The sequence below is a fragment of the Choloepus didactylus genome, chromosome 10, assembly GCF_015220235.1.
Source record: "Choloepus didactylus isolate mChoDid1 chromosome 10, mChoDid1.pri, whole genome shotgun sequence".
Lineage (NCBI taxonomy): Eukaryota > Metazoa > Chordata > Mammalia > Pilosa > Megalonychidae > Choloepus > Choloepus didactylus.
This window is the reverse complement of record NC_051316.1, coordinates 131,913,495-131,940,659: the sequence shown is the minus strand read 5'-3', so window position 1 is coordinate 131,940,659 and position 27,165 is coordinate 131,913,495. Positions and strand designations below refer to the sequence as shown.

At 40.8% G+C, this 27,165-nt stretch overlaps 1 protein-coding gene across 6 annotated transcripts in view; it reads right to left on the bottom strand.

The window, feature by feature from the left end:
• The window catches only part of EHMT1 (euchromatic histone lysine methyltransferase 1), a 300,279-nt gene that overhangs the window by 175,187 nt on the left and 97,927 nt on the right, over positions 1-27,165 (bottom strand). For 5 of the 6 annotated variants that reach the window (XM_037797144.1, XM_037797146.1, XM_037797149.1 and 2 more), the window contains exon 2: positions 23,322-23,385. In XM_037797144.1, coding sequence (XP_037653072.1) covers positions 23,322-23,385 — 64 coding nt within the window. Of the gene's footprint in view, positions 1-23,321; positions 23,386-23,604; positions 23,779-27,165 lie in introns of those variants that run through there. The other variant, XM_037797148.1, reaches the window with a different exon arrangement.

Here is a 27,165-nt window from a genome sequence, read left to right as displayed (position 1 = left end):
TAGCCCTAGGGTATTCCCGTCGCAGCCCTGGGAATGGCTGGAAGTACCCGGTCTTAAAGCCATCTTCCCTGCCTAACTGCATAGGGCACACCCCCCACAATCAGGGCCAGCAGTTCCAACTGTACAAGGAAAATTGGTGCACTGATTGGACCCCACAAGGTTTGGAACCCACTGGCTGCACAGACGAAGTTGGGGAGAACTGGCTTGAGGATACTAGGTGGCCAGGGTTGCCGCCTGCTGGTAGATCAGGGAAAGTGCACTCCACCAAGGTGTGGCTCTGTCAAATTATAGATAATTGTTTAAATAAGCCTGCATATCCAAAAGGAACCCTATCAAGATGAGCAAATGACAAGAGGCCAAAAACAACAGAAAATGTTAAAGCATATGAAGAAACCAGAAGATATGGACAACCCAAATGCCCAAATCAAAAACCCAGAGGAGACACAGAACTTGGAGCAATTAATCAAAGAAGTAATCACAAACAAGATCATGGCTTGGGAATAAAGGACATGAAGAAGACCCTAGAAGAGCAAAAAGAAGAATTTTGCAAGAGTAAATAAAAAGCTTACGGAAATAAAAGAAACTGTTGATCAAATTAAAAAGATCCTGAAAACACACAGCAGAAGATTAGATGAACTCAAAGAACGAGTAAGCAAAATGGAAGAAAATGTTTCGGAGAGTGAAAGTACAAAAGAACAAATGGAGAAAATAATCGGAAAATTTGAAACAGATCTCAGGGATACAATGGTCCCCCAGATCTACCATCAACTGATCTTTGATAAGGCCCCCAAATCTACTGAACTGGGACATAACAGTCTATTCAACAAATGGGGCTGGGAGAGCTGGATAGCCATATCCAGAAGAATGAAAGAGGACCCCTACCTCACACCCCACACAAAAATTAACTCAAAATGGATTAAAGACCTCAATATAAGAGACAGTACCTTCAAACACCTAGAAGATAATGTAGAGAAACATCTTCAAGACCTTGTATTAGGAGGTCACTTCTTAGACCTTACACCCAAAGCACAAGCAACAAAAGGAAAAATACATAAATGGGAACTCCTCAAACTTAAAAGCTTCTGTACCTTAAAGGAATTTGTCAAAAAGGTGAAGAGGCAGCCAATGCAATGGGAGAAAATATTTGGAAACCATGTATGTAAGAGACTGATATCTTGCATACATAAAGAAATCCTACAACTCAATGACAATAGTACAGACAGCCCAATTATAAAATGGGCAAAAGATCTGAAAAGACAGTTCTCTAAAGAGGAAATACAAATGGCAAAAAAACACATGAAAAAAATATTCACCTTCACTAGCTATTTGGGAGATGCAAATTAAAGACCACAATGAGATATCATCTCATACCAATTAGATTGGCTGCCATTAAACAAACAGGAAACTACAAATGCTGGAGAGGTTGTAGAGAAATTAGAACTCTTATTCATTGCTGGTGGGACTGTGTAATGGTACAGCCACTCTGGAAGACAGTCTGGCAGTTCCTTAGAAAACTAGATACAGAGTTACCCTTCGATCCAGCAATTTCTCTTCTTGGTATATACCCAGAAGATCTGAAAGCAATGACACAAATAGCTATCTGCACACCGATGTTTACAGCAGCATTATTCATAATTGCCAAGAGATGGAAACAATCCAAATGTCCTTCAACAGATGAGTGATAAACAAATGTGGTATATACACACAACGGAATACTATGTGGCAGTAAGAAGGAATAAGGTTGTGAAACATATGACAACATGAATGCACCTTGAAGACAATGCTGAGCAAAATAAGTCAGGAACAAAAAGAGAGATATTGTATGTTGCCACTAATGTGAACTCTGTGAAAAATGTAAAATAAATGGTTTATATTGTAGAATACAGGGGACCTAGAGATAGCAAATAGTGAAGGAGGCATGATAATCTAATAAGAACAGATAAGTTATGGAGGGTAAACTTAACGTTATGGGAATGCTCAGGAAAGACTATGGTTTGTTAATTTTGGGGGGTTATGGTAGGAACAACTTGGCAGCAGTGTAGTTATTTGAGGTTGTTTTTCTTATTCCTTTGTTCGGTCATAGTTTGTTTTCTTGGGGTAGGGTTGATGTAGTTATCTGTTTTTCGTATTCCTTTGGTTAGGTTTTGTTAATTTTCTTGGGGTATGGTAGGAACATGTTGGAAGCAATGAAGTTATTTTAGGTTATTTGTTTTTTCTTATTCCTTTGTTTTGGTTTTGTTTGAAACGTTTTTTTTTTTTAACTGTTCATTTTTTAATTTTTTGATAAAGTTAAAAAAAACAATGAATGAGTATTTAAAAAAAGTAAATAAGTAAATGAACAATAGGGTGAGGAGGAGAATGGAATGTTTTGGATGTTCTTTTTTATTTTAATTTTAATTTTATTTTTTGGAGTAATGAAAACGTTCAAAGGACTGACTGTGGTGATGAATGCACAACAATATGATACTATGAACAACTGATTGTACACTTTGGAGGACTGTATGTTATGTGAATATATCTCAATAAAATTGCATTTACAAAAAAGTAGATTTTATTTTGATACAGCAACAATGAGAAAAACGAAAAATTTTTAAAACTTCCACTTACAATAGCACCAAAAAAGAAGAAAATATGTAACAATACACTTAAGAAAAGAAGAATAACACTTGTACACTGCAAACCACAAAACATCAGTGAAAAAAAATTTTAAAGACATAAATAGGAAGACTTTGTAAGGTTAAGAGGGCAATAATACCCAAACTGAGCTACAAATTCAATGCCAACCCCATCAAAATCCAGCTGGCCTCTATGCAGAAATTACAAGCTGATCCTAAAATTCGTATTGAAACTAAAGGTATCCAAAGCAGCCAAAACAACCTTGAAAGACAAAACAAAGTTGGAAGCCTCACACTTCAAAATTTCAACACTTACTATCAAACAACAGTAACCAAAATAGTTCAGAAACAGAAAAAAGAAAGATGTAAACCAATGGTTTAGAACTGAGGGTCAAAAATTAATGCTCAATTTCAGGCCCTGATGTCTGGTGACGGTGCAAGGATGGTGCAAGGGAGGAGAGAACAGCCTTTACAACAAACGGCGCCGGGAACTGAGATACTCAGATTCACAAAGAGAAGGGAGCTGGGCCCTGACCTCACACCCTGCACATAAAATAAACTCAAGATGGACCTACATGTAACAGTGGAATGCATCCTTATTACCCTGGAGTAGACAACGGTTTCTTAAATATGACTCCAAGAGCACACAGGAGCAACAGACAAAGTGGACTTGGTCAAAATTAATTCTGGGGGGAGTTCCAGTCAAGATGGAGCAGTGAGATGCTCCAGGGCACCGTTCCTCCCTACACAGAACATTCAAAAAACCAGCAAAACGCGGGAGAGCCACCTACCTCAGAAGTCTGGAAGGCAGTTAAAGGGTTGCACCACATGGAAGAGGGCCGGATCAGGGAAACACAGCTTCCAAGAGGCTAAGGCTGTCAGGGCACCACGGCTGGCCCCTTCGCCACCCTCTCCCCGGCCTGGGGAGGACCCAGCCTGCACCCCCACTATGCATCCTTGGTCCCATTCCAGAAGGAGCAGAGGGACCGGCCTTTATGCTTGTACCAATCCCATGACAGCACAAAGACTGAACCAGGGAACTCATCTCCGGCCTGCCCTCCCAGAGCTCACCCAGCAGGCAAAATCGCCTAGGGAAGCTAAAGCAGTATAGGAAACAATTCAGTTGAAGCAGCATGTGGCAAAGGATAACCGACTTTAATTCATACGAGACACCCAGGAGGGGGACCAAATCTATTCCATAGGGAGCAAAAAAGGCATCAGAATTCCTTAGGGAAATTCCTAAGGCTGTGAACAAGCACAAGCCCAGGATAAGATGCACTCTGCTTTCTCCTCAGGATGTCTGTGCTGGTTTGGAGCTGTTGTGTCCCCCAGAAAAGGCCTTGTGCTTTTGACACATTCCTGTGGCTGCAGACTTGTTGTGGGTGGGACTTTTGATTTGGTTATTTCAATTGGGATGTGACCCAGCCCATTCAAGTTGGGTCTTAATCCCCTTGCTGGAGTCCTTTATAGGGAGAAAAGACAGAAAAAGCCCAGAGAGAGAAAGAGAAAAAGCCCCGAGAGGAGCTGAAAGCAACAAAACCCAGAAGCAAAGGCCCAGCAGATGCCGCCATGTGCCTTGCTATCTGACAGAGGAACCCGGATGCCAGCAGTCTGTCTTCAGAGTCCAGGTATCATCCTGTCGATGCCTTAATTTGGACATTTTCATGGCCTAGAACTATAAATTTGTAAGCAAATAAATCCCCAGTGTAAAAGCCAACCAATTTCTGGTATATTACATTCCAGCAGCTTTAGCAAACTGAAATAATGATCTTCCTAATAAAAAGGCTAACACTGAAAGAGAGCACCAAGTGACACAGAGACAAAATACAAAGACTGCAAAAGGTACTTTTTGTTTTGCTTTGTTGGTTTAGGTTAGCTCCTGGCACTAAAGGAAATCTCTGTCATACCTGTAGCTGGTTAAAAGTAAAGGAACAGACCCCTAGGGACTAAATCCCAGAGTTAACACTTTAAAACTTATGATATGCAACAAAAGATTACAAGACAAATAAGGACGCAGGAAATGATGGTCCATCCAAAGGAACAAGATAAAAATTCAGAAACCATCAAGGAAGAGGACCAGACTTTGGACATATAGGACGAAAAATTTTAAAAGATGATCCTCAAAATGCTCAAGGAGATAAAGGGAAAAATAAACAAAAAAACAAAAGAATATGAGAGAAAAACAACAAATGAACAATATGAGAATCTAAATAAAGGGAAGGAAATTTTAAAAAGGAAGCAGATGAAAATAATGGACCTGACCACAATAACTCATAAGAAAAATCCCTTAGAGAGTTTCACAGCAAATTAAAGTTTGCAGAAGAAAGAATTGGTCACCTAGAAAATAAAGCAACTGAACAGATTCAGGACAAAGATCAGAAAGAAAAAAGAACTTTATAAAGTGAACAAAGTCAGAAACCCATGGGAAACCATCAAGTGTACCAAACCACACAATATAGGAGTCTCAGAGGAGAGTAAGGGCAGAGAAAACATTCACAGAAATAATGGCAGAAAAACTCCAAAATTTAACAAAATATAGAAATATGCACATTGCAGAAGCCCAACAAACCCCAACAGGATAAACTAAAAAACAAAACAAAACAAAACAAAACAAAACATGCCTGTACACTTAGTAGTCAATCCGACCAAGGACAAAGACAGGATTCTCAAAGCTGCAAGAGAAAAGCAACAAGTTATGCACAAGGGAGACCTCATGAGACTGAGTGCTGATTTCTCATCAGAAACCACAGAGGCCCGAAGGCAGGGGACGAAATATTTCAAGTGCTGAAAGAACATAATTGCTAACCAAAAATTTTGTGCCATTTCTGGTATATTGCATTTCATCAGCTTTACCAAACCAAATATCAATGTATAAAAAAGAGTAGTGTTTCTATACATTAAAAATGGACAACCTGAAGAGTAAATCAAGAAGAAATTCTACTTACAATTGCCACTGAAAGAATCAAGTATCTAGGAATAAATTTAACCAACACTGTAAAGGACTTATACATAGAAAACTATAAAACATTGCTAAAAGAAATCAAAGACGATCTAAATAAATGGAAAAACATTCCACTGGAAAGCTTAAATACTGTTAAGATGTCGATTCTATCCAAAGTGATTGACAGATTGAATGTGATCCCAGTCAAACTTCCAACAACCTTCTTTGCAGAAATGGAAAAGCCAATTATTACAAAATTTAATTGTATGATAACGGTCCCTGCATAGCCAAAACCATCTTGAAAAACATGAAGTTGGAGGACTCACATTTCTCGATCTTAAAATGTATAACAAAAGCTAATCAAAACAGGATGGTACTGGCACAAGGACTGACAAAGACCAATGGAATCAAATGAAGAGTTCAGAAATAAACCATCACATCCATGGCCAATTTATTTTTGACAAGGGTACCAAGTTCACTCAATGGGGAAAGAATAGTCTCTTCCACAAATGGTGCTGGGAAAACCGGATATCAAAATGCAAAAGAATGAAGGCAGACTCCTACTTCAACCCCATATTCAAAAATTAACTCAAAACAGATCAAAGACCCAAATATAAGAAAACTCTAAAACTCCTAGAAGTAAACACAGGGAAGCATCTTCAGGGCCTTATGTTAGGCAATGGTTTCTTGGACTACACCCAAAGCATGAGCAACAGAAGGAAAAGGAAGAGATAAATAGGACTTCATCAAAATTAGAAACCTTTCTGCATCAAAGGACGTCATCTTGAAAACAAAGACAACCTATATAATGGGAGAAAATATTTTGAAATCACACATCTGATAAGAGTTTAATATCCAAAATTTATGAAGAAATCCTACAGCTCAACAATAAAAAGAAAAAGAACCCAGCTAAAACATGGGTAAAAGACTAAATAGACATTTCTCCAAAGAAGATATACTAAGGGCCAAAAAGCATTTGAAAAGATGCTCATCACTAGGGAAATGCAAATCAAAATCACTGAGATACCATTTCACACCCACTAGAATGGCTCCTATTAAAAAAAAAGAAAATTGGTGTTGGAAAGGATACTGACAAACAGGACACTTGTTCACTATTGGTTAAGAAGGTAAAATGATGCAAGTACTGAGGAAAACCGTTTGGCAATTACTCAGAAAATTAAGTACAGAATAACCATATGATTTAGCAATCCCATTTCTAGGTATATTCCACAAAGAACTGAAAGCAGGAACTCAAACATCTGTTTGTACAGCAATGTTCATAGGGACTGAGAAGGTTTAAAGATGTACGGACCCCCAGAAAATTATGTTCTTAAGGTTAATCCATTCTTGTGGGTGTGGGCCCACCATAAGCAGGATCTTTTGGAGAGTAGGATCTTCAGTTAAGGTGTAACCCACCCCATTCACGGTGGTTCTTAATCCTCTTACTGGAGTCCTTTATAAGAGGCTGAGATTCAGAGAAAGACAAAGAAAAGACACAGAAATGAGAAAGACAGCCGCAGACGGAGCAGCCAGAAGCTGAAAGCAACAAAACCCAGGAGAGAAGGGAGAGAGCAGCAGACGCCACCACAGACAGAGGAGCCCAGGGTCGTCTTGATGACGCCTTGATTTGGACATTTTCACGGTCTCTGAACTGTAAGCTTGCAAGCTAATAAATCCCCATTGCTAAAAGCCAGTCCATTTCTGGTCTATTGCATTTCGGCAGCTTCAGCAGACTAAAACAGCGACATTATTCACTATTGCCAAAAATGGAAGCAACCCAAGTGTCCATCAACAGATGAATGGATAAAAACAAAACATGGTAGATACTTGTGACATACAATGGAATATTATTCCATTCCAGCCATAAAAAGGAATGCCATTCTGATACATACAATAAGGGTATAAAAGACATGGACAATTAAGTACAATTACTAACTTTTCTTAATTAGTACATAATAGATTATCACTGCAAAAGACGCAGAGTACACATTCTGTTCAAGAGTATTTTGAACAGTCTGACATCCCAAAAAGTGTTTTCACAGTGCAGTTGCATTAAACTAGAATTCAGTGATGAACAGAAAGTAGTGCTTCTGAGCACTAAGGAGAGTTTCTGCTTTCCTGACAGGATCTCAGTGATTCACTCAAAACGCTGTGAAAACTACGCACCAGAGATCGTGGCACTTCCTCATGTGCACTACGTGGCAGGTACTGGTACAAACGCGGTACGTGTCCTGTTGTCAGAACTGCTGGGGGCCCGTGAGGGGGGAGCTGGTTAAGGAGTGATGATCACAGAGCTCGCCGATGCTGCCGCTGGGCTCGGGGCCCGGGCTGGCGAAATGCCTTCAAACACTGTGCATTTCACGCCGACACTGTGGACAGTCTCAGAAGGGCTGATTCGATCCATTCTCTGTCCTGCGGGCTTGCCCTGCCTCCTGAAATCACTCCATTCCACAGAGGGAATCCCTGAGGACGGGCAAGAGCCCCTGGTGTCCTTGGCGAGGGCTGAGCCCAGCTCTGACTGTCTTCCTTTCAGCTCCTTGGTCTCTGGGAACCACAAGCATTTCCCCTGACGAACCCTCAGCTTATTAGGAGAATGATTAGTGCCCTGTTTAGATTATCCTCTCCTTAGTCCTCAATTCTTGTCCTGGTTCATAAACATATATATTTCTTAATTGTCAAATATTTGTTAATTGATAGGTTTCACTTGCGTCTATTCCCTCACCACATGGAGCCAGTTATCCCGACGTCACTACTGGCTATCCTCCATGCGAATGGCTGTGCTCCCAGGGCTTTCCCAAATGCCACTGGCGTCCCTGTTTTTAAGCAGGGGGCTCTTGTTACAGAGACGAATCAGTCCTGAGAGAACCTCGGTCATCTCAGGTACATACGCCCACTCTTCCTCACCTGCACCTGAAATTGGACTAGACCCTTGTCAGATGTCCTGGCTGGCCTATCAAGGCCTAAGAAAAGGCAATATTAACTTGTGAGTAATTCATGCTATTAATTTTTTTCTCCTCTTCACTTCACTATGTATATATCAATTACACTCACCTCTCTCCTATGTTACCCACAGTTCTTTGAAGAGACTATAAATTTGAAGAGACTAGAAAAATAGATGAGATGCACAATATGACATCAACTTCTTCTATTATATTCATTGCCTTAAAAACCTTAAAAACTCAGACCCAGAACTAGAGTTAATAATGTAATTATAAAAATGTTCTTTCATGAATGGTAACAAATGTACTATGCGAATACATGTTAATAATAGAATGGCATATGGGAACGCTGTATCCTATGTGTAATTTTTCTGTAAACCTACAACTTCTATAATAATAAAAACAACAGTAAAAAAACCTCAGTCCCAGCAATTTTAGTAGATGCTGTAGCTGCCCATGGAAGCACAGGTGAGCTGACCACACCACATTACAGAGCAAACACCAGCAAAACAGGCAGGTGTAGCTATGTACAACACAGAGTGCAGGATGCTAATTGACATCTATACTTTATACACATTTAATTCTCTGGGTTTATGTTTTGTCTAAAGGAGAGGAAGCCATTATTTCTGCATGTTACTGCAATTACATCAATAATTTCAACAATATCTTGCCTATCATCTTCTCCTGGGTAAGAACTCTACTATATTTTCAGGTGATACAAAGATGAATAGGTGGATACATGCCAAAAAAGGAAATGTATACACAATCCCTTATATTTTAGGTATAATTCTAGGGCTTTCTCATAGCATATCATGAAGGAGAATATAAGCATTTGTCTATGACTGACCCACAGTCTCCAGACTTACGCTTGCATATAATTCACCCCAAAGTATTTTAAAATATTGAATTAATTATAATTAAAGATAATATGAACCTAGAGATGAATAAGTAAATTAATATATCAATGAACAAAATGTCTTTCAATGCTTTCCCTTGAAAAATGTACCCCTGAAGTCTTTGCAGAAAAGGAAATGAAGCATTTGCTTCCACACCTTGAGGTATCATAGTACCCATGTGTGCCAATTTGGATATATTATGTACCCCAGAAAAAGCCATGTTCTTTAATGCAGTCTTGTGGGGGCAGATGTAATAGTGTTGATTAGGTTGGAATCTTTGGATTAGGTTGTTTCCATGGAGATGTGACCCATGCAACTGTGGGTGATATCTCTGATTAGATTACTTCCATGAAGGTGTGGCCCCGCCCATTCAGCATGGGTATTAATTAAATCACTGGAGCCCTATAAGTGATCAGACAGAAGGAGCTCGAAGCTGGCCATCAGTGTCATCTTTCAAGGACCATCTTCAAAATGTCTGAGAAAGACAGCCCTTGAAAGATGACACTGACATTTTGACGAACACCATTTTGAAAACACAACCTGGGAGCAAGCAGACACTAGCCACGTGCCTTCCCAGCTAATAGAGGTTTTCTGGATACCAGTGGCCCTTCTCCAGTGAAGGTACCCTATTGTTTATGCCTTACCTTGGACACTTCATAACCTTAAGACTGTAACTCTGTAACCAAATAAACCACCTTTATAAAAGCCAATCCATTTCTGGTATTTTGCATAACAGCAGCATTAGCAAACCAAACACCACGTAATATTCTAGTCATCCAAGCTTAACTTTACATTTAGGTTATCTCCAAGAAACCTGTCTGTCTGCAGGTAAATAAATGGTTACAGGTTTGCAAACTATTCAAATCAATTCAGAACATTTTATATTGTTATATTCCTTTTTCTTCCCCCTGCAATTTTATTGAGGTACAGTCACAGAGCATACAATCAGCCATGGTTTACAACCAATTGTTCACAGTACCATCATATAATTGTGTACACCACAATCAGCCCTTGAACACATTCACTACTCCAAAAGAACAAGAATAAAGACTAAAACTAAAAGTAAAAAGAACACCAAAAACATCCCATAACCCCCATCTCCTCCTATTACTGATTTACTTTTTGTCTCCATTTTTCTACTCATCTGTACATACACCAGATAAAGGAAGTGTGAGCCACAAGGTCTGCACAATCACAAGGTCACACCATGTAAGCTATATAGTTATAAATCATCTTCAAGAATTAAGGATACTGGGTTGCAGTTCAACAGCTTCAGTTATTTCCTTCTAGCTATTCCAGTACACTAAAAACTAAAAGCAATATCTATATGATGAATAAGAATGACCTCTTGACTCCATTTGAGATCTCCCAGTCACTGAAACTATTTTGTTTCATTTCTCTTCTCCCTTTTAGTCAAGAAGATTTTCTCAAGCCTACAATGCCGGGTCCAAGCTCATCCCTGGAGACAGGTCCCACGCTGCCAGGGAGTCATGTCCCATGTAGGAGGAAGGGCAGTGAGTCCATCTGCGGACTGGGGGAGAGAGAGGGAGGCCCCATCTGAGCCACAAAGAGGTTCTCTTGGGGTGACTCTCAGGTACTTAATTGTCCAAGTCTTTTATATCCATGTTGATTTTTGTCCATATTTTATATACTGACTGAATTGTATTTGCAACTACAACTATGATATTGGATTTTAAAAAACACCTTTTGTATTATGACATTATAAATTATGTATTTTAAAACTGTGTTAATAGGTGCATGCAAATTTGGAACTGTTTTGTCTTCCTATTGAAACTTCAGCCTTATCATAGTGACAAATCAAGTTTAATGTTGAGTAGTATATCCTGTCTCAGGTCTAAAATGTGTGTGTAAATTCACTCAAGGAGCTACAACACCTGTTTTTATATATGTATCTTTTTTCCCTACTTAATTTTAAATTCTATTTTCAACATACATTTTTCCAACTAGTATGCATATTACTTTTCAACAGCTTTTAGGTAGATTTTGTATTTTTTATCCACTATGATGATATTTGAGTTTTAATTGGATTCTTTAGTTTATTTCCATTTAATATAAACACTGTTACATGTTGAGTTTCTCTGTACTATCAGGATTTTTGTCTCATGTTTGCCCCATCTGTTCTTTGTCCTATTTTTCTTCTATCAGATTGATAAAATTTGTCTTCATTTTTACTTTTTCTCTTCCAATAGCTTTATATTTATGCAATCTTATCTTTGAGGTTTTCAGTTACTACTCATGATACTTCAATATTAATCTTCAAGGTATTACAGTCGACACTATTTTCATAAACTTCCAGAAACTACTTTTCTGTGCTTCCTAGTACTTTCACCGCTGTGGTGAGTACAGTGCTTCCACTTGGGATGTTCTCCCTTCGGTGTGATTAAGTCCTGTTTACATTTATTTTGTAATGGGGGACCAATAGCATTGGATTTTTCCTGCTATTGTTAGACTCAATGTACCTTTAGTTCTCCATGTATCAATACCCATAGATGGATCCATTATTGCAATCTCTATCACTGATACATACGAATACTCCTGAATTATATAAAAATAGATTCATGCAGTCTGTTCCATTATGTTCTCTTTTGCAGTTTACTGTATTCTCCTAATATATTACATCAGTGTTTCTTGTTGTGTGTGGATTTTGTTTTGTTTTGATAGCCAGGAGTAATCAATTCTATAAATTTTCTGCATTTTATTTATCCATGCTCAAAATAATGGTTGCTATTAGATTTTGGCTCTTGGGAAAAATTTATATCCCATGAAAAGAAAAAAAAAAACATTATGAATGAACCCTGAAGATGTCATGACCATGTTGAGTGAAAAAGGCAGGCACAAAAGGACAAATTCTATATGCTCTCACTGAAGAAATAATGAGAAGTAGCCAATTCACAGAATGAAAAACCAGAATACAGGTTACCAGGGGCTGGAGTGGGGATAGGAAACAGGTGTTAATAATCAATGGGCACAGAATTTCTGTTTGGGTTGATGGAAGAGTTTGGGTAATAGGTTGTGGTGATGGTAAAAAAAAATTGTGACTGTAAATTAACAACACTCAACTATATGTTTCAATGTGGTTAAAAGGGGAGACACCAGGTTGTATAGATGTTACTGGAATTCAAATTTTAAAAAAATAGGACACTGTAACCCAAGCAATGAACACTAGCATAAACTATGGACTATAGTTAATAGTACAGTTATAATAAAATTGTTCCATCAACTATAACAAAGGCACTATACTAACCCCAAGTTAGAATGGGGGGGAGTATATGGGTACAATTTTTTGATAAGCCTACAACTTCTCTAACAAAAGAAAAGTATGGGGGAGAGGAAGAAGATGGTGATATAGAGAGGAGTGGAAGCCAGTTAGTCCCCCTGGAACAAGTAATAAAACAATGAAGAACAACCAGTAAATAATCTGGAATAACTGTGGGGGGACAACCGTGACCGTCCACTCATCATACACCAACCTGAATTGGGAGGAATGCCGAAGATCGCAGCATAAAATCTGTAAGTAAAACGGGGGACCCGAGCCTGGAGTCCCTCCCCCGACAGCCCAAACTGCAAGGCCTCGCAGTGCTAGAAAGCAGCACTCTCTGAACAAGTGAATACAACTCAGCCCAGCTCCAACTGGGGTTTTAATTAACAAACCTGGACTGCTCAATACAAGATATGAATCCCCAACAAGTAGACAGAGGCTTTTGATGATGACTGACCTTGGAGAGCTGGAAGACCTATTTGGGAGGGAAAGGGAGCCCAGAGGAGCCGGTGCTATCTCTGGCCAATGGATGAAACGAAGTTATGGCCCAATCAAAGGAACAAACTTACATTTCAACTGACATACAGGAATTTAAATAACTAATGCTAAATCAATTCAAAAAGTTCAGGGAAGATATGGGCAAAAGAGATGAAGCATATAATGAAAACACTGGGCATACATAAGGTAGAAATCAAAAGTTTGAAAAAACAACTGGCAGAATCTATGGAAAAGAAAGGCACAACACAAGAGACGAAAGACACAGTGGATTCATACAACAGCAGATCTCAAGAGGCAGAAGAAAACACTCAGGAACTGGAAAACAAGACACCCAAAAACCAACACACAAAAGAACAGATAGAGAAAAGAATGGAAAAATATGAGCAACATCTCTGGGTATTAAATGACAACACGAAATGCAGAAATGTACATGTCCTGGGTGTCCCAGAAGAAGAAAAGGGAAAAGGGACAGAGGCAATAATAGAGGAAATAATCGATGAAAATTTCCCATCTCTTATGAAAGGCATAAAATTACACATCCAAGAAGCACAGCATACCCCAAACAGAATAGATCTGAATAAGCCTACACCAAGACACGTAATAATCAGATTATCAAACATCCAAGACAGAGAATCCTGAAAGCAGCAAGAGAAAAGCAATCCATCACATACAAAGAAAGCTTGATAAGACTATGTGTGGATTTCTCAATAGAAACTATGGAGGCAAGAAGGAAGTGGGGTGATATATTTAAGATACCGAAAGAGAAAAACCACCAACCAAGAATCCTATATCCGGCAAAACCGTCCTTCAAATATGAAGGAGAGCTTAAAATATTCTCTGACAAAAAGACAATGACACAGTTTGTGAATAAGATATCTATTCTATGAGAAACACTAAAGGCAGCACTACAGACAGAAAGGAAAAGACAGGAGTGAGAGGTTTGGAACACAATTTTGGGCAATGGTAGCACAGCAATGTAATTTACACTGAACAAAGATGACTGTGAGCATGGTTGAAAGAGGAAGGTTAGGACCATGTGGGACACCAGAAAGAAAGAGGAAAGATAAAGACTGGGACTGTATAACTCAGTGAAACCTAGGGTGCTCAATGATAAAAGGTGATAAAAGGTACAAATATGTTTTTACATGAGGTAGAACAAATGAATGTCAACAATGCAAGGTGTTAAAAATAGGGTAGGGCTAGAGAGGAATGTCCTGGGAGAAAGCCATTTTGAAACCAGAACTTTGGAGCAGATGCCAGCCACGTGCCTTAACAGCTAACAGAGGTTTTCCAGACGCCATTTGCCATCCTTCAGTGAAGGGTCACTCGCTAACAGCGCAGGTCAACGGGACCAAGCCTACAGTGACCACATAGGAGGACAGCTGTGCACGGACAGTTTGGGAAAGTCACTCAACAAATGGACGGCTGCGGCCCACAACCAGCAACCACAGCAAACCCTGCAGAGGAGAAGCATCTGACTTCCAGTTACCACGTTATTATATTCACAATGCCAGTTTTCAGTAAAAATTTATGAACATGCAAGAAGACAGAAAGTATGGCCCATTATAGGAAGAAAAGAAATGGACAGAAACTGTCCCTGAGGAAGCTCAGTGTGCTGGTTTGGAGCTGTGTACCCCAGAAAAACATGTTCTTAAACTTAATCCATTCCTGTGGGTGTAAACCCCTTGTAAGTAGGACCTTTTGATGAAGTTACTTCAGCTAAGGTGTGGCCCAGCTCAATTAGGATGGGTCTTAATCCTATTACTGGAGTGGAATTGAATTCAGATACATAAAGAGAAAGCCACAGCGAGCAGCCAGAAACTGATATTCAATGGAATCTGGGAGAGAATAAAAGAGGTGGTGGGCCTTGCCAAGTGACAAGCTGAGGACCAAGGACGGCCAGCAGCCAGCCCCAGAACGTCACAGTCTTCTTGGAGAAAGCATCGCCTTTATGATGCTTTGATTTGGACTTCCTCTTAGCCTCAAAATCATAGGCAATAAATGCCCGTTTTTAACCTGACCCATTTCATGGTTTTGCTTGAGCAGCCGAGGAAATTAAAACACCAGACATTGAATTTACTAGACAAAGGCTTTAAATCAACTGTCTTAAATATGCTCAGAGAACGAAAGTAAACCATGGACAAAAAACTAAAAGAAATCAGGAGAAAAATGTCTCAACAAATAGAGAACAACAATAAAGAGACAGAAATCATAAAATACCGATGAATAAAAATTCTGGAGCTGAAAAGTACAATAACTGAAATGAAAAATTCACTACAGGGGTTCAACAACAGACTTAAGCAGACAGGAGAAAGAATCAGTGAACGTGTAGATAGGTCAATTGAGATTACCCAATCTGAGGAGAAGAAATAAAAACTAATGGTGAAAAACAGCAGAGCCCAAGAAATCTGTGGAACACTGTGAGGCATACAAGATGCAGATAATGGGGTCCCAGAGGGGGAGGAGGTCGAGAACAAGACAGAAAGGGTCTCTGAAGAAATAATGGCTGAAAACTTTCCAAATGTGATTTGACTGAAGACATGAATCTATACATCCAAGCTCAGCACACTCCAAGTAGGATAAACTCAAAGAGAGCCACACTGCCTTAAGCAACTAGAAAAAGAAGAGCAAACTAAACCCAAAGCTAGTGGAAGGAAGGAAATAATAAAGATTAGAGCAGAGATCAACAAAACTGAAAGTTAACAAAACAAAAGATCAACATAATTGACAAACCTATAACTAGACTGACTAAAAAAAAAAAGGGAGAAGAAAAAGTACAAAATCAGAAATGAAAGCGGAGACATTATAGAAATAGAAAATATTGTAAGTCTATGTAAACAATTATATGTAAAAAATTAGATTATCAAGATGAAATGGACACATTCTGAGAAACACACAAACTACCAAACTGATTCAAGAGGAAGTAGAAAATTTGAACAGACTTGTAAAAAGAGAATAAATCGATAAACAAAAACCTCCCAATAGAGGAAAGCCCAAGACCAGCTGGCTTCACTGGTGAATTCTATGAAACATTCAGAGGAGAATTAACATCAACCTTCTCAAACTCTTCCAAAAAACAGTGCAGGAAGGAATACCTCTTAACTCACTCAATAAGGCCGGCATTACCCTGCTACCAAAGCCAGACAAAAACATCACACACAAAACTACAGACCAATATCCCATATGGACACAGAAGCAAAAATCCTCACATTTAAAAGAACTATACACCATGACCAAGCTGGATTTATCCCAGGAATGCAAGAGTGGTTCAACAAATGAAAACCAATCAATGTAATATGCTGCATTATTATAATAAAGGAAAACACCAACATGATAATTCTATTGTGTAGAAAAAACATGACAAAATCCAACCCTTTTCTTGATAAAAGATACTTAACATACTAGGAATAGAAGGGAACTTCCTCATCATATTAGAGGGCATTTGTGAAAAACCCACATCTAGCATCTACTCAATGGTGAAACAGTAAGAGCTTTCCTCTTAAAATCAGGAATAAGAGGAGGATGCCCACTTAAGCCACTTCTATTCATATGTTGTACTGGAAGTTCCAACCGGGGAAACGAGGCAATAAAAAGAAATAAAACACATCCAAACAGGAAAAGAAGAAGCAAACCTAGCTATATTCCAGATGACATGATCTTACATATAAAAAATCGTAAAGAATCCACCAAAACACAATTAGCACTAATAAACAAATTCAGCAAACTTGTAGGATACAGATCAGTGTACAAAAATTACTTTATTTCCATATAAAAGCAATGAACAATCTTCAAAGGAAATTACGAAAACAATTCCAATTACAATAGCATCAAGGAGAATAAAATATTTAGGAATATATTTAAATGAAGTGCAAGATTTGTACACTGAAAACTATAAAACATTGCTGAAAGAAATTAAAGAAAACCTAAATATACAGAATGGCATACTACATTATAGACTGAAAGCTTAATATTATTAAGAAGGCAATACTCCCTAAAGTGATATGCAGATTCATTTCAATCCCTATCAAAATCCAACAGCTTTTTTTTTTCCTCTTTGCAGAAATGGAAACACTGACCCTAAAATTCATACGGAATTATAAGGGACTTGGAATGGCCAAAATAATCTTGGAAAAAAAAAAAAGAAAAAGGTCAGGAACTAATGTGTTCCAATTTAATCAGCACAGTGTGGTACTGCCAAAAGAAGATATGGAATAGAATTGAAAGTCTAGAAGTAAACCCAAACATCTATGGTCAATTATTTTCAACAAGGGGGCCAAGACAATTCAATGGGTAAAGAAGAGTGTCTTCAACAAATAGTGCTGAGCCACATGGATATCCACACACCAAAGAATGAAGTTGGACCCCTACCTCACACCATATACAAAAATTAACTCAAATTGGATCAAAGACCTAAATATAAGAGCTAAAACTATACGAGTCTTAGAAGCAAATGTGGTAAATCTTCATGACCTTGGATTTGTCAATAGTTTCTTAGATGTGACACCTCAAGCACAAGCAACAATAACAAAAATAGACAAACTGTACTTCATCAAAATTAAAAACTTTTGTGCATCAAAGGACACTATCAAGAGAGTGAGAAGAAAACCCACAGAGTGGGAGAAGATATTTGTAAATCATATATCTGATAAGAATTTAACATCCATAATGTAAAAAGAACTCTCACAATTCAAAAACAAAAAGATAAACCATTCAATTAAAAATGGGCAAACAACGTGAATAGGCATTTTCCCAAGGAAGAAATAGAAATGGCCAACAAGCACGTGGAAAGATGTTCAACATGCTTTGCCATTAGGGAAGTGCAAATCAAAACCCCACAATGATATACTACTTTGCATCCATTAGGATGACAATTTTTTTTAAATAGGAAAAACAACAAGTGTTGGTGAGGATGTGGAGAAACTGGAACCCTCACACACTGCTGGTGGGAAAATGGTACAGCTGTTGTGGAAACAGTCTGATGGTTCCTCACTAAGAATTATCCCATGACCCAGCAATTACACTCCCACGATGTACCTGACACAACTGAAAACAGAGGTTCGCACAAGCACTTGCACACGAATGTTCGTATCACCATTACTGACAATGGCCAAGGACAGAAACGACTGAAATGTCCATCAGTGAATGATGGATAAACAAAGTGTGGGCTGTATGCACTATGGAATGTATTCAGCCATAGAAAGGAATAAAGTTCTGATACATGCTGCAATGCAGATGACACTCAAAGCATTACACCAAGCCAAAGAAGCCAGACCCCAAAGGCCACGTATTGTATGATTCCATTTACATGAAATGTCCAGAATAGGCAAATCCATGGAAAAATAGGTTGCCAGGGTTGGGGTTGGGGGGGAGGATGGGGAAAGCTGCTTAATGGGTACAGGGTTTCCATTCGGGATGAGAAAAACGATCTCGAACTAGAAAGTGGTGATGGATGCACAATACTGTGAATGGACTGCATGTACTAAACCGTACACCTTAAAATGGTTAAAATGCTAAGCTTTATGTTATATGAATTTTACCACGATAATAAATAAATAAGCAAGCACACACACACAAAAAGTTGGGGCACGTGAAAGAATGCTAGGTAAGTAGAGGATAATACAACTAAGTAGGAATCACAGATTACAAAGAGGAAGATACTTAGAGAAATACAAAATAATCACCTTGAGGGAGGGATTTGTGGTTGTAATTTCTGCACAACTGTTTGAAAATAAAAGGTTTGAAATGTGAAAAAAAAAAAAATAGGGTAGGATTGGGGGGAAAATACAATCAATGCAAACTAGAGACTATAGCTAACACAAACACTGTATTATGCTTCCTTTAATATAACAAAGGCAATATACCAAAGCTAAATGCATATGAGAGCGGGAGGGACATAGGGGAAGGGTATGGGATTCCCGGCATTGGTGATGTTGTCTGACTCTTTATTCTACTTTAGTTTAATGCAATCTTTCCTTTTGCTGCTTTCTAGCTATCATGTTTTGTTTTGTTTTGTTTTCTCTCTTTCTTTTTTCTTTTTCTTTTGTCTCTCTATCTTCTTTGACTCTTCCTCCTTCTTTGTGGAAGAAATGGAGATATCCTTATGTAGATAGTGGTGATGGTGCTGAATATGTAAATATGTGACTTTAAGGGAACCACTGATTGTTTACTTAGGAACGGAATGTATGGTGTGTGAGCAAAACTGTCTTAAAAAAAAATGGGTTGATGAAGAAACCTTGAGGGCACTATATTGAGTGAAATAAGACAGACACATAAGGACAAATATTGCAGGGTCTCACTGATATGAACTAATATGTAAACTCATAGACATTAAATATAAGTTACCAGGATATAGAACAAGGCTAAAGAATGGGGAGTGGTTGCTTATCATGGGCAGAATGTTCCACTAGGGTGAACTTAAATGTTTGGAAATGGACAGAGGTGATGGTAGCACATTGTAAGAATAACTAACAGTGCTGAATGGTGTGTGAAGGTGGTGGAAAGGGTAAGCTCAGAGTCACATATGTCAGCGGAAGGAAAGCTGGAGGTTAAAAGATGGGAATGTATAAAACAGTGAATCTTGTGGTGGACAATGTCCATGACTAACTATACAAATATGAGATATCTCTCTCATGAACCAGAACAAATGAATGACACTATAACTAGAAGTTAGTAATAAAGGGAAAAAAATATACCTATTGTAAACTATACACTACAGTTAGTATTTTAATATTCTTTCATCAACAGTAACAAATGTACCATCCATATCAATACTATGAATCAATAATGGAGGGGGGGTGGTTAGGGGTATGGGAGGATTTGAGTTTCCTTTTTTTGCTTTTCTTTCTTTTCTGGAGTAAGGAAAATGTTCTAAAAATTGTAAAAAAAATTAATTGTGGTGATGGATGCACACTGTATGATGGTACCATGGGCAAATGATGGTACACTTTGGATCTCTGGATAATTGTATGGTGTGCCAGTTTGATGTATTATGTCCCCCAAAATGCCACTGTCTTTGATGCAATCTTGTATGGGCAGACATATTAGTGTTGATTAGATTTTGGAATCCTCTGAGTGTTTCCATGGAGATGCGCCCCACCCAACTGTGGATGATGACTTTGACTGGACAGTTTCCATGGAGGTGTTACCCCACCTCAGGGTGGGTCTGAATTAAATCACTGGAGCCATATAAATGAGCTGAGAAACAGAAGGAACTCAGTGCAGCTGAGAGTGACATTTTGAAGAGGAGCTACAACCAAAAGGGACACTTTGAAGAACACACTGGAACTGAGAGAGGAGCTTCAGCTTACAAAGACATTTTGGAGATGGCCTTTGAAAGCAGACTTTTGCTCTGGAGAAGCTAAGAGAGGACAAACGCCCCAAGAGCAACTAAGAGTGACATTTTTGAGGAGCTGAAGCCTAGAGAGGAACATCCTGGGAGGAAGCCATTTTTAAACCAGAACTTGGAGTAGACAGGCGCCCGTGGCCACATGCCTTCCCAGGTAACAGAGGTTTTCCGGAGGCCATTGGCCATCCTCCAGTGAAGGTACCCGACTGTTGATGACTTACCTTGGACACTTTATGGCCTTAAGACTGTAACTCTGAACAGAGGTTTAACGGACACCATTGGCCTTTCTCCAGTGAAGGTACCCGACTGTTGAAGGACACTTTATGGCCTTAAGACTGTAACTGTGTAACCAAATAAACCCCCTTTTATGAAAGCCCGTCCATCTCTGGTGTTTTGCATTCCGGCAGCATTAGCAAACTAGAACAAATGTTAACTGCATCATTATTCATTATAGCTAGAAAGTGGAAACCCAAAAGTCCATCCACTGATGAACAGGAAAACAAAATATATTCTATCCATACAGTGGAATATCATCTGGCCATAAAAGGGAGTGGAGTTCTGACAAATGCTACAGTGTACACAGACCTTGAAAGAATGCACTAAAAGAAGCCAGACACAAAAGGCCACACTTATATGACTCCATTTATACGAAATGTCCAAATCAGACAAATCTATATAGAGAGAAAGTGGATTAGTAGTTGCCTTGGGGCTGGGGGTGGGGAGGCAGGGAGTGGACTGGGGAGAAATGGACAGTGAGTGCCGACGGGCATAGGACTTCTGTGGAGAAGATGGAAATGTTCTAGAATTTATTGTGATAATGGTTACACAACCCTGAATACACACACACACAAAAAAACTGAACTGTACACTTCAAACATGTGAAGTATATGGTATGTAAATTATATCACAATAAAGCTGCAATAAAACTTTTTTTTAACTTTTGTGCTCAAAGAAATGAAGGAGTGCAGGATCTCTGAGTGCGCAGGCACCAGGTTGAAACAGGCCCACGTGGGCCAGGGTCGGTTGGACGGGGTCTGGGGTGGGAAAAGGGCCCGAGGTCCAAGGGGCACTCACCTCCCACGCCCAGCTCTGTGCGCCTGTGGCCTCCCCGGCATGAAGGCTGCGGGCACCTGCGCCTCCAGAAAGGGCAGGCTGCTCCCAGGGCCAGCACACAGACCCCAGCCAAGGGACCTGACCACAGCTGTTGCCCCCCGTCGGTCGGGCACGTGTGCCCTTGGGGACTTGCAGGGATGAGTGCATTGTGGTCCTGAAGCCACAGGGACATGAGCACCAGAGAGTGAAAAGGCAACTCTTGGACATGCCCAGGAATCAGGGATGAACGGCAGAGAGTCCCGCTGGGTGAGAAGCGAGCAGGAGGTACAGGGGGCCTGTTGTGCCCCGTGGCAACTAGGAGAGCCTCCACCAGTGTGGGTGCAGGGAATACCCTGAGCTCGTCGGTGCCGACAGCCCTCGTGCAGGCCCAGTGGCCGGCACTCAGGCCAGTGTCGCCCACGGCCTATGGCAGCCTGAAGAGGCAGGCCTAAATCCCCACGGCGTCGCAAAAAGCACTACCCCTGTACAGTCCTGCTGGTGGGCGCCGAGCGGCCCTGCCAAGCACAGTCCCAGTGCCCACTCGCCCTTGCGTGTGACACGTCCTGGGGAGGAAGGAGGAGCTTGGTTGTCCAAGTGCCCAAGGGATCTTTGCTGGGTGATCTTCACCAAGTCAACCCACCCCTCTCTGTCTCGGGGCCTTCATCTACAAAAGGAGAACTGTAACAGGAATATCTATCATCGTGCTGTTGTGCAGATTGTGCTCGAACATTTAAAGTGCTAGGAGCAGGATGGATGAGCATTAGTGACAATGAGGACAACCAGTATGGCCGTGACTGTCAGGGTCGTTTCCTCCTGTGTCGAGAGGGGCTGCCCCAGCACCCCCTCCAGGGGCTACGGAGGACGTAAAGAGCGACCGAGGCCACTGACTTCCGAGAGCACAGCACCAGGCGCCCGGCCTGGCAGTGTGCACTCAGAGCTCTGCCTGCCACAGCCCCTTCCGTGGCTTCTGTGCTTCATCTGCAGAAGGAGGCACATCGTCGCAGTCGGAGTCCATCTCCAGCAACACTCTGCGGGTGCAGGTCTGGTCAGTCGGAGTCCATCTCCAGCAACACTCTGCGGGTGCAGGTCTGCTGGCCCACCCCAGATCCTCACAGAACAGCCCAGCACCCCCACACATCCCTCATACAACCCCGTTGTGGGCACCCCTGCCCCAGAAACAAGAACTGCTCGGGTTTCCATCTCTCTGATTTCACCTCATCCAGAATGTCACATGAACAAATCACACACCATTAGCCTTGGACACCAAATGCAAATTCCAAACTGCACCTGAGATGCATCCAAGCTGCTGGCGAAGCATGCCGTGGGCTTCTGGGTCGAGTGCGACAGCCCTCTGTGGGCACAGCCCAGCCTGTTCATCCACTCACTGGGTGAAGGCATCTGGGAAGAGCCCGGCTTCAGACAGCGCAGCTATACACATTCGTGTGACCACTTACTTTTAATTCTCTGGGTGTATGTTAGGACGAGGTCTTCAGGGTTTTGCTTCGCAGTTTGCTAAGTGTTTCCCTTCCCCAGCAGGCCTTCTGTGTGTGTCTGTGTGTGTGCTGGGCTGGGAGTGGCAGATGTTGGAAACTACACAGTCAACACAGGTAAAAACAAGGAAATTCAGACATCTGGGAGAGATAAGAAAACAAGAAAGAGGCAGGTGCTCTGCAGTGAAAACCCCTTCTGTGGTCGGGGGTTAATATCACCCTTACCTTCTGCCAGCAGTTCAGTTTTCATACAGCAATCCTTATTCGTCTCCCCCTTAGTTGGAACTGCCTGCAAGAAAGAAACAAAAATACCCCTCAATCTGGATTAATAAATAGGTCGGCTAGGCAAGCATGGAAAACCCTACTTTTCCAAACTGACATCATATCTCCTAGAGTTAAAAAAATCCCCGATACAAAATTCACCATGGGTTGTCCAGAGCGCCATGGACTTGCTGAAGCCAGCTGACAATAGGCCTTAGGAAAAGAGCTGAGGAAACGTCTACTTCACCTGCATTTTCAGACTGTTCTCTGCAGTGATGGGAGCACCCTGCCAGCCTTGAGGCCTGTGTGGGATGCTCCCAGACTCCAACGACAACTGCCTCAGCTCTTCCTGTGTCTTCTAGAATGCCTTCTCCAAAGGACACCACAGAATTTCCTCAGGAACATGCCAAGTGAACCATGGCCTCACAGCTAGGTGCACTTAAGGGAGATGGAAGCCTCGGGTGAGGACTGCCAGCCCAGCCCCAGCTCCTCCCACTGCCAACCCGCCTGCCTGGTAGCCTCAGCCCCACAACGCTTCCCTCCTCTCTCCTGCAAAGCAGCAACCCTGCCCCCCCAGAACCTGACATTGCTGGCACTTCTGGAATGATCCTTTCTCAAATGCAACTGGTAGCTGCTCACATCTGGGCAACCAGGTCAAGAAAGGGGGTCAGCACTTCCCTGCTCCCTCCTGCCAGTTCTCCCCCTCCTTTCCTGGGAGCTCCTTGGAGAGCTGCCCTAGGGGTCTCAGGGTACAGGCTGAGGGCCCTTGGGACCCAAGACCCCTCCCTCCCTTTCCAACAACCCATCTGCATGAGGCTCCATTTTCTTCTCAGATTCAAGGAAACAACACATTGCGCTAGACTCAATAAGGCAGACATGGGAATCCAGCTGTCTTTTACAAAGCCAGACAAGGAAGATTTGCAAAAACGTAAGACAGCACCATTCTTCTCACTAAATCTCATCTTTTTTTTAAAAAAACTGGAGCACCCCATTGCCATTCCAGTAAAGAACCCTTGTAATGGTCTTCTATCCATTAGGTTCCAATAGACATATGAATTCTTCTTTTATCTGGAGTTAGAATATTTTAATAAAGCTTTCCCCCTTACATCTTCTTTTATTTTCTACCCTTGGTCATTTATCTTGTATTTTACTCATTTATTTATTTTTTTAAACAACCATGTCCCTTGCCCTCATCCCCTAGTAACCTTAATCTATTTTCTGACTGCAAACTTTCCATTTCTAGCCATCTCTTGTAAGTGATACCATGCAATACAATATCTGTCCTTATGTGCCTTGCTCATTGCACCGAGCATAATGTTTTCAGGGTCCATCCATGTCACAGCAGGTCTCAGGACTTCGTTCCTTCTTATGGCTGAAGAATATTCCAGTGTGTGCAGGTACCACATTTCATTTATCCATTCATTTGCCAATGGACACTTGGGATCTTTCCAGCTTTTGGCTTTTGTGAACAATGGTGCTGTGAACACTGGTGTACAAGTATCTGTGTGAGACCCTGCTTTCACTCTCTTTGAGCAGATACCTAGAAGTGGAATTGCCATGGCATACAGTGATTCTATATTTAACTTTCTGAGGACCCGCTATATTGTTTTCCACAGCAGCTGCGCCATTTCACATTCCTAACAACAATGCATTAGAGCACCAATTTCTCCGCATCCTTATCAACACTTGTAATTTTCTGTATTTTAAATAGTAGCCATTCTAGTGGGTGTGAAATGGTACCTCATTGTGATTTTGATATCCAAGTCCCTAATGGGTAATTCTGTTCAGCACCTTTTCATGCGCTCATTGGCCATTTGTATATCATCTTTGGAGAAATGTCTATTCAAGTCCTTTGCCCATTTTTTAACTGGGTTGTCTTTTTGTCATTGTGTCGTAAAAGTTCTTTATATGTTCTGGATATTAAGTCCTTAATGCATAAGGTTTGCAACTATTTTCTCCCCTTTTTTAGGCTATCTTTTCACTTTCTTGATAATTCTTTGATGCACAAGAGTTTTTAATTTAAATGAAGTCAAGTCTACCTATTGTTTCTTTTTTTGCTTGTGCTTTTGGTGTCATATCTAAGACTCCACTGCTGAATCCCAGGTCATGAAGATTTGCCTTGATGTTATCTTCTAAGATTTCATAGTTTTAGCTCTTATATTTGAGTCATTGATCCACTGCATTTGATTTTTGGATATGCCATGAGATAGGGATTGTTCCAGTTTGCTAATGCTACCATTACGCAAAATACCAGAAATGGACTGGCTTTTATAGAGGGGGTTTATATGGTTACAAATTTACAGTCTGAAGGCCATGAAAATGTCCAAATTAAGGCATCAACACAAGTATACCTTCACCGAAGGAAGGCCATTGACATCCAGAAAACTTCTGTTAGCTGGGAAGGCATGTGGCTGGTATCTACTGATCCTGGGCTGTGTTCCAGCTCATCTCTTACCTCCTGTACGTTCTTCAAAATGCTGCTCTTAGGGCGTTTTGCCCTCTCTCAGGTTGTCTGGAGCCAACTCTGGGCTACCATCTCCAAAGCATCAGCAGAAGTCTGCTTTCAATGGCCATCTCCAAAATGTCTCTTTCAGCTGCTCCCCAAAATGTCCCTCTTAGCTGCTCTGAGCTCCTTCTGTCTGTGAACTCTTACAGGAATCCAGTGACTAAATCAAGATCCACGCTGAATGGGTGGGGTCCACCTCTCCATGGAAATAAATCAAGCAAATATTTCACCCACAGTTGACTGAGTCACATCTCCAAGTAAATACTCAATCAAAGGATTCCAACCCCACAAGACTACATTAAAGAACATGGTGTTTTGGGAGACATAATACATCCAAACTGGCACAGAGATCTACCTTCATTCTTTTGCACGTAGATAACCGACCCCCCCAGCACCATTTGTTGAAGAGACTAGTCTTTCCCCATTCTGTGTGGTTAGCCCCTTATTGACAATCAACTGGCCACAGATGTGTGGGTCTATTTCTGGGCTTTCAATTCTGCTCAACTTGTCTATTTGTCTATCTTTATGTCAGTACCATGCTGCTTTGATTACTGTAGCTTTGTAGTACAATTTGTAATCAGGAAGTATAAGACCTCACTAGATTTTTTTGTTGGTTCTGGAAAATATACTTACATTTGGGTTTAATAATGTTATTTTTAAATAAACTAGTAAAATGAATAAATTTTTTTAATATCTAATTTCTAGTATAGTAAATGAATAAAATCTAAATAACACATAGCTCTTTAGGATCCCCACTACATCCTAAGAAATGAGGGGTCCATAACGTACCACATGCACAGTCCCTCTCACTCGGGCAGGGACCCCCTTTCTGTCTGTGATGGTGGTGCCCCCACTTGTGTTCACACTGCAGCCTAGGACCCATGTGCCAGTGTGCCCACCGATGCACCTCCCCCTTCGCAGCCCCACCAGTCCCACTCTCCCGCAGGGCCCCCGTGCACACATCTGCTCCCCAAGCCTCCCCACCTGCATCCCCGCACAGGCTAGAGGGGCAGAGCACCGCAGGAGGCGCCTCACTCCAAGGACAGGTGCTGAGCTCAGAATCAGACCATGAAGCACCACGGAAACATATAAAATGTGAGTCCTTTGAATTCAATCAAAACGGTCGATAATTGAGCTGGGTAACTGGTTAACAATTTAGGAGGAGAGTTAAAAGTCAAAGCATACACCAAAATAAATTCCACAAAAATTAAGCATTTCAAGGTACAAAATAAAAGTACCAGAAGCAAATACAGAAGAACATTTATGTAATTTTGTGAAAGAGAAGACCCTATAAACACCAAC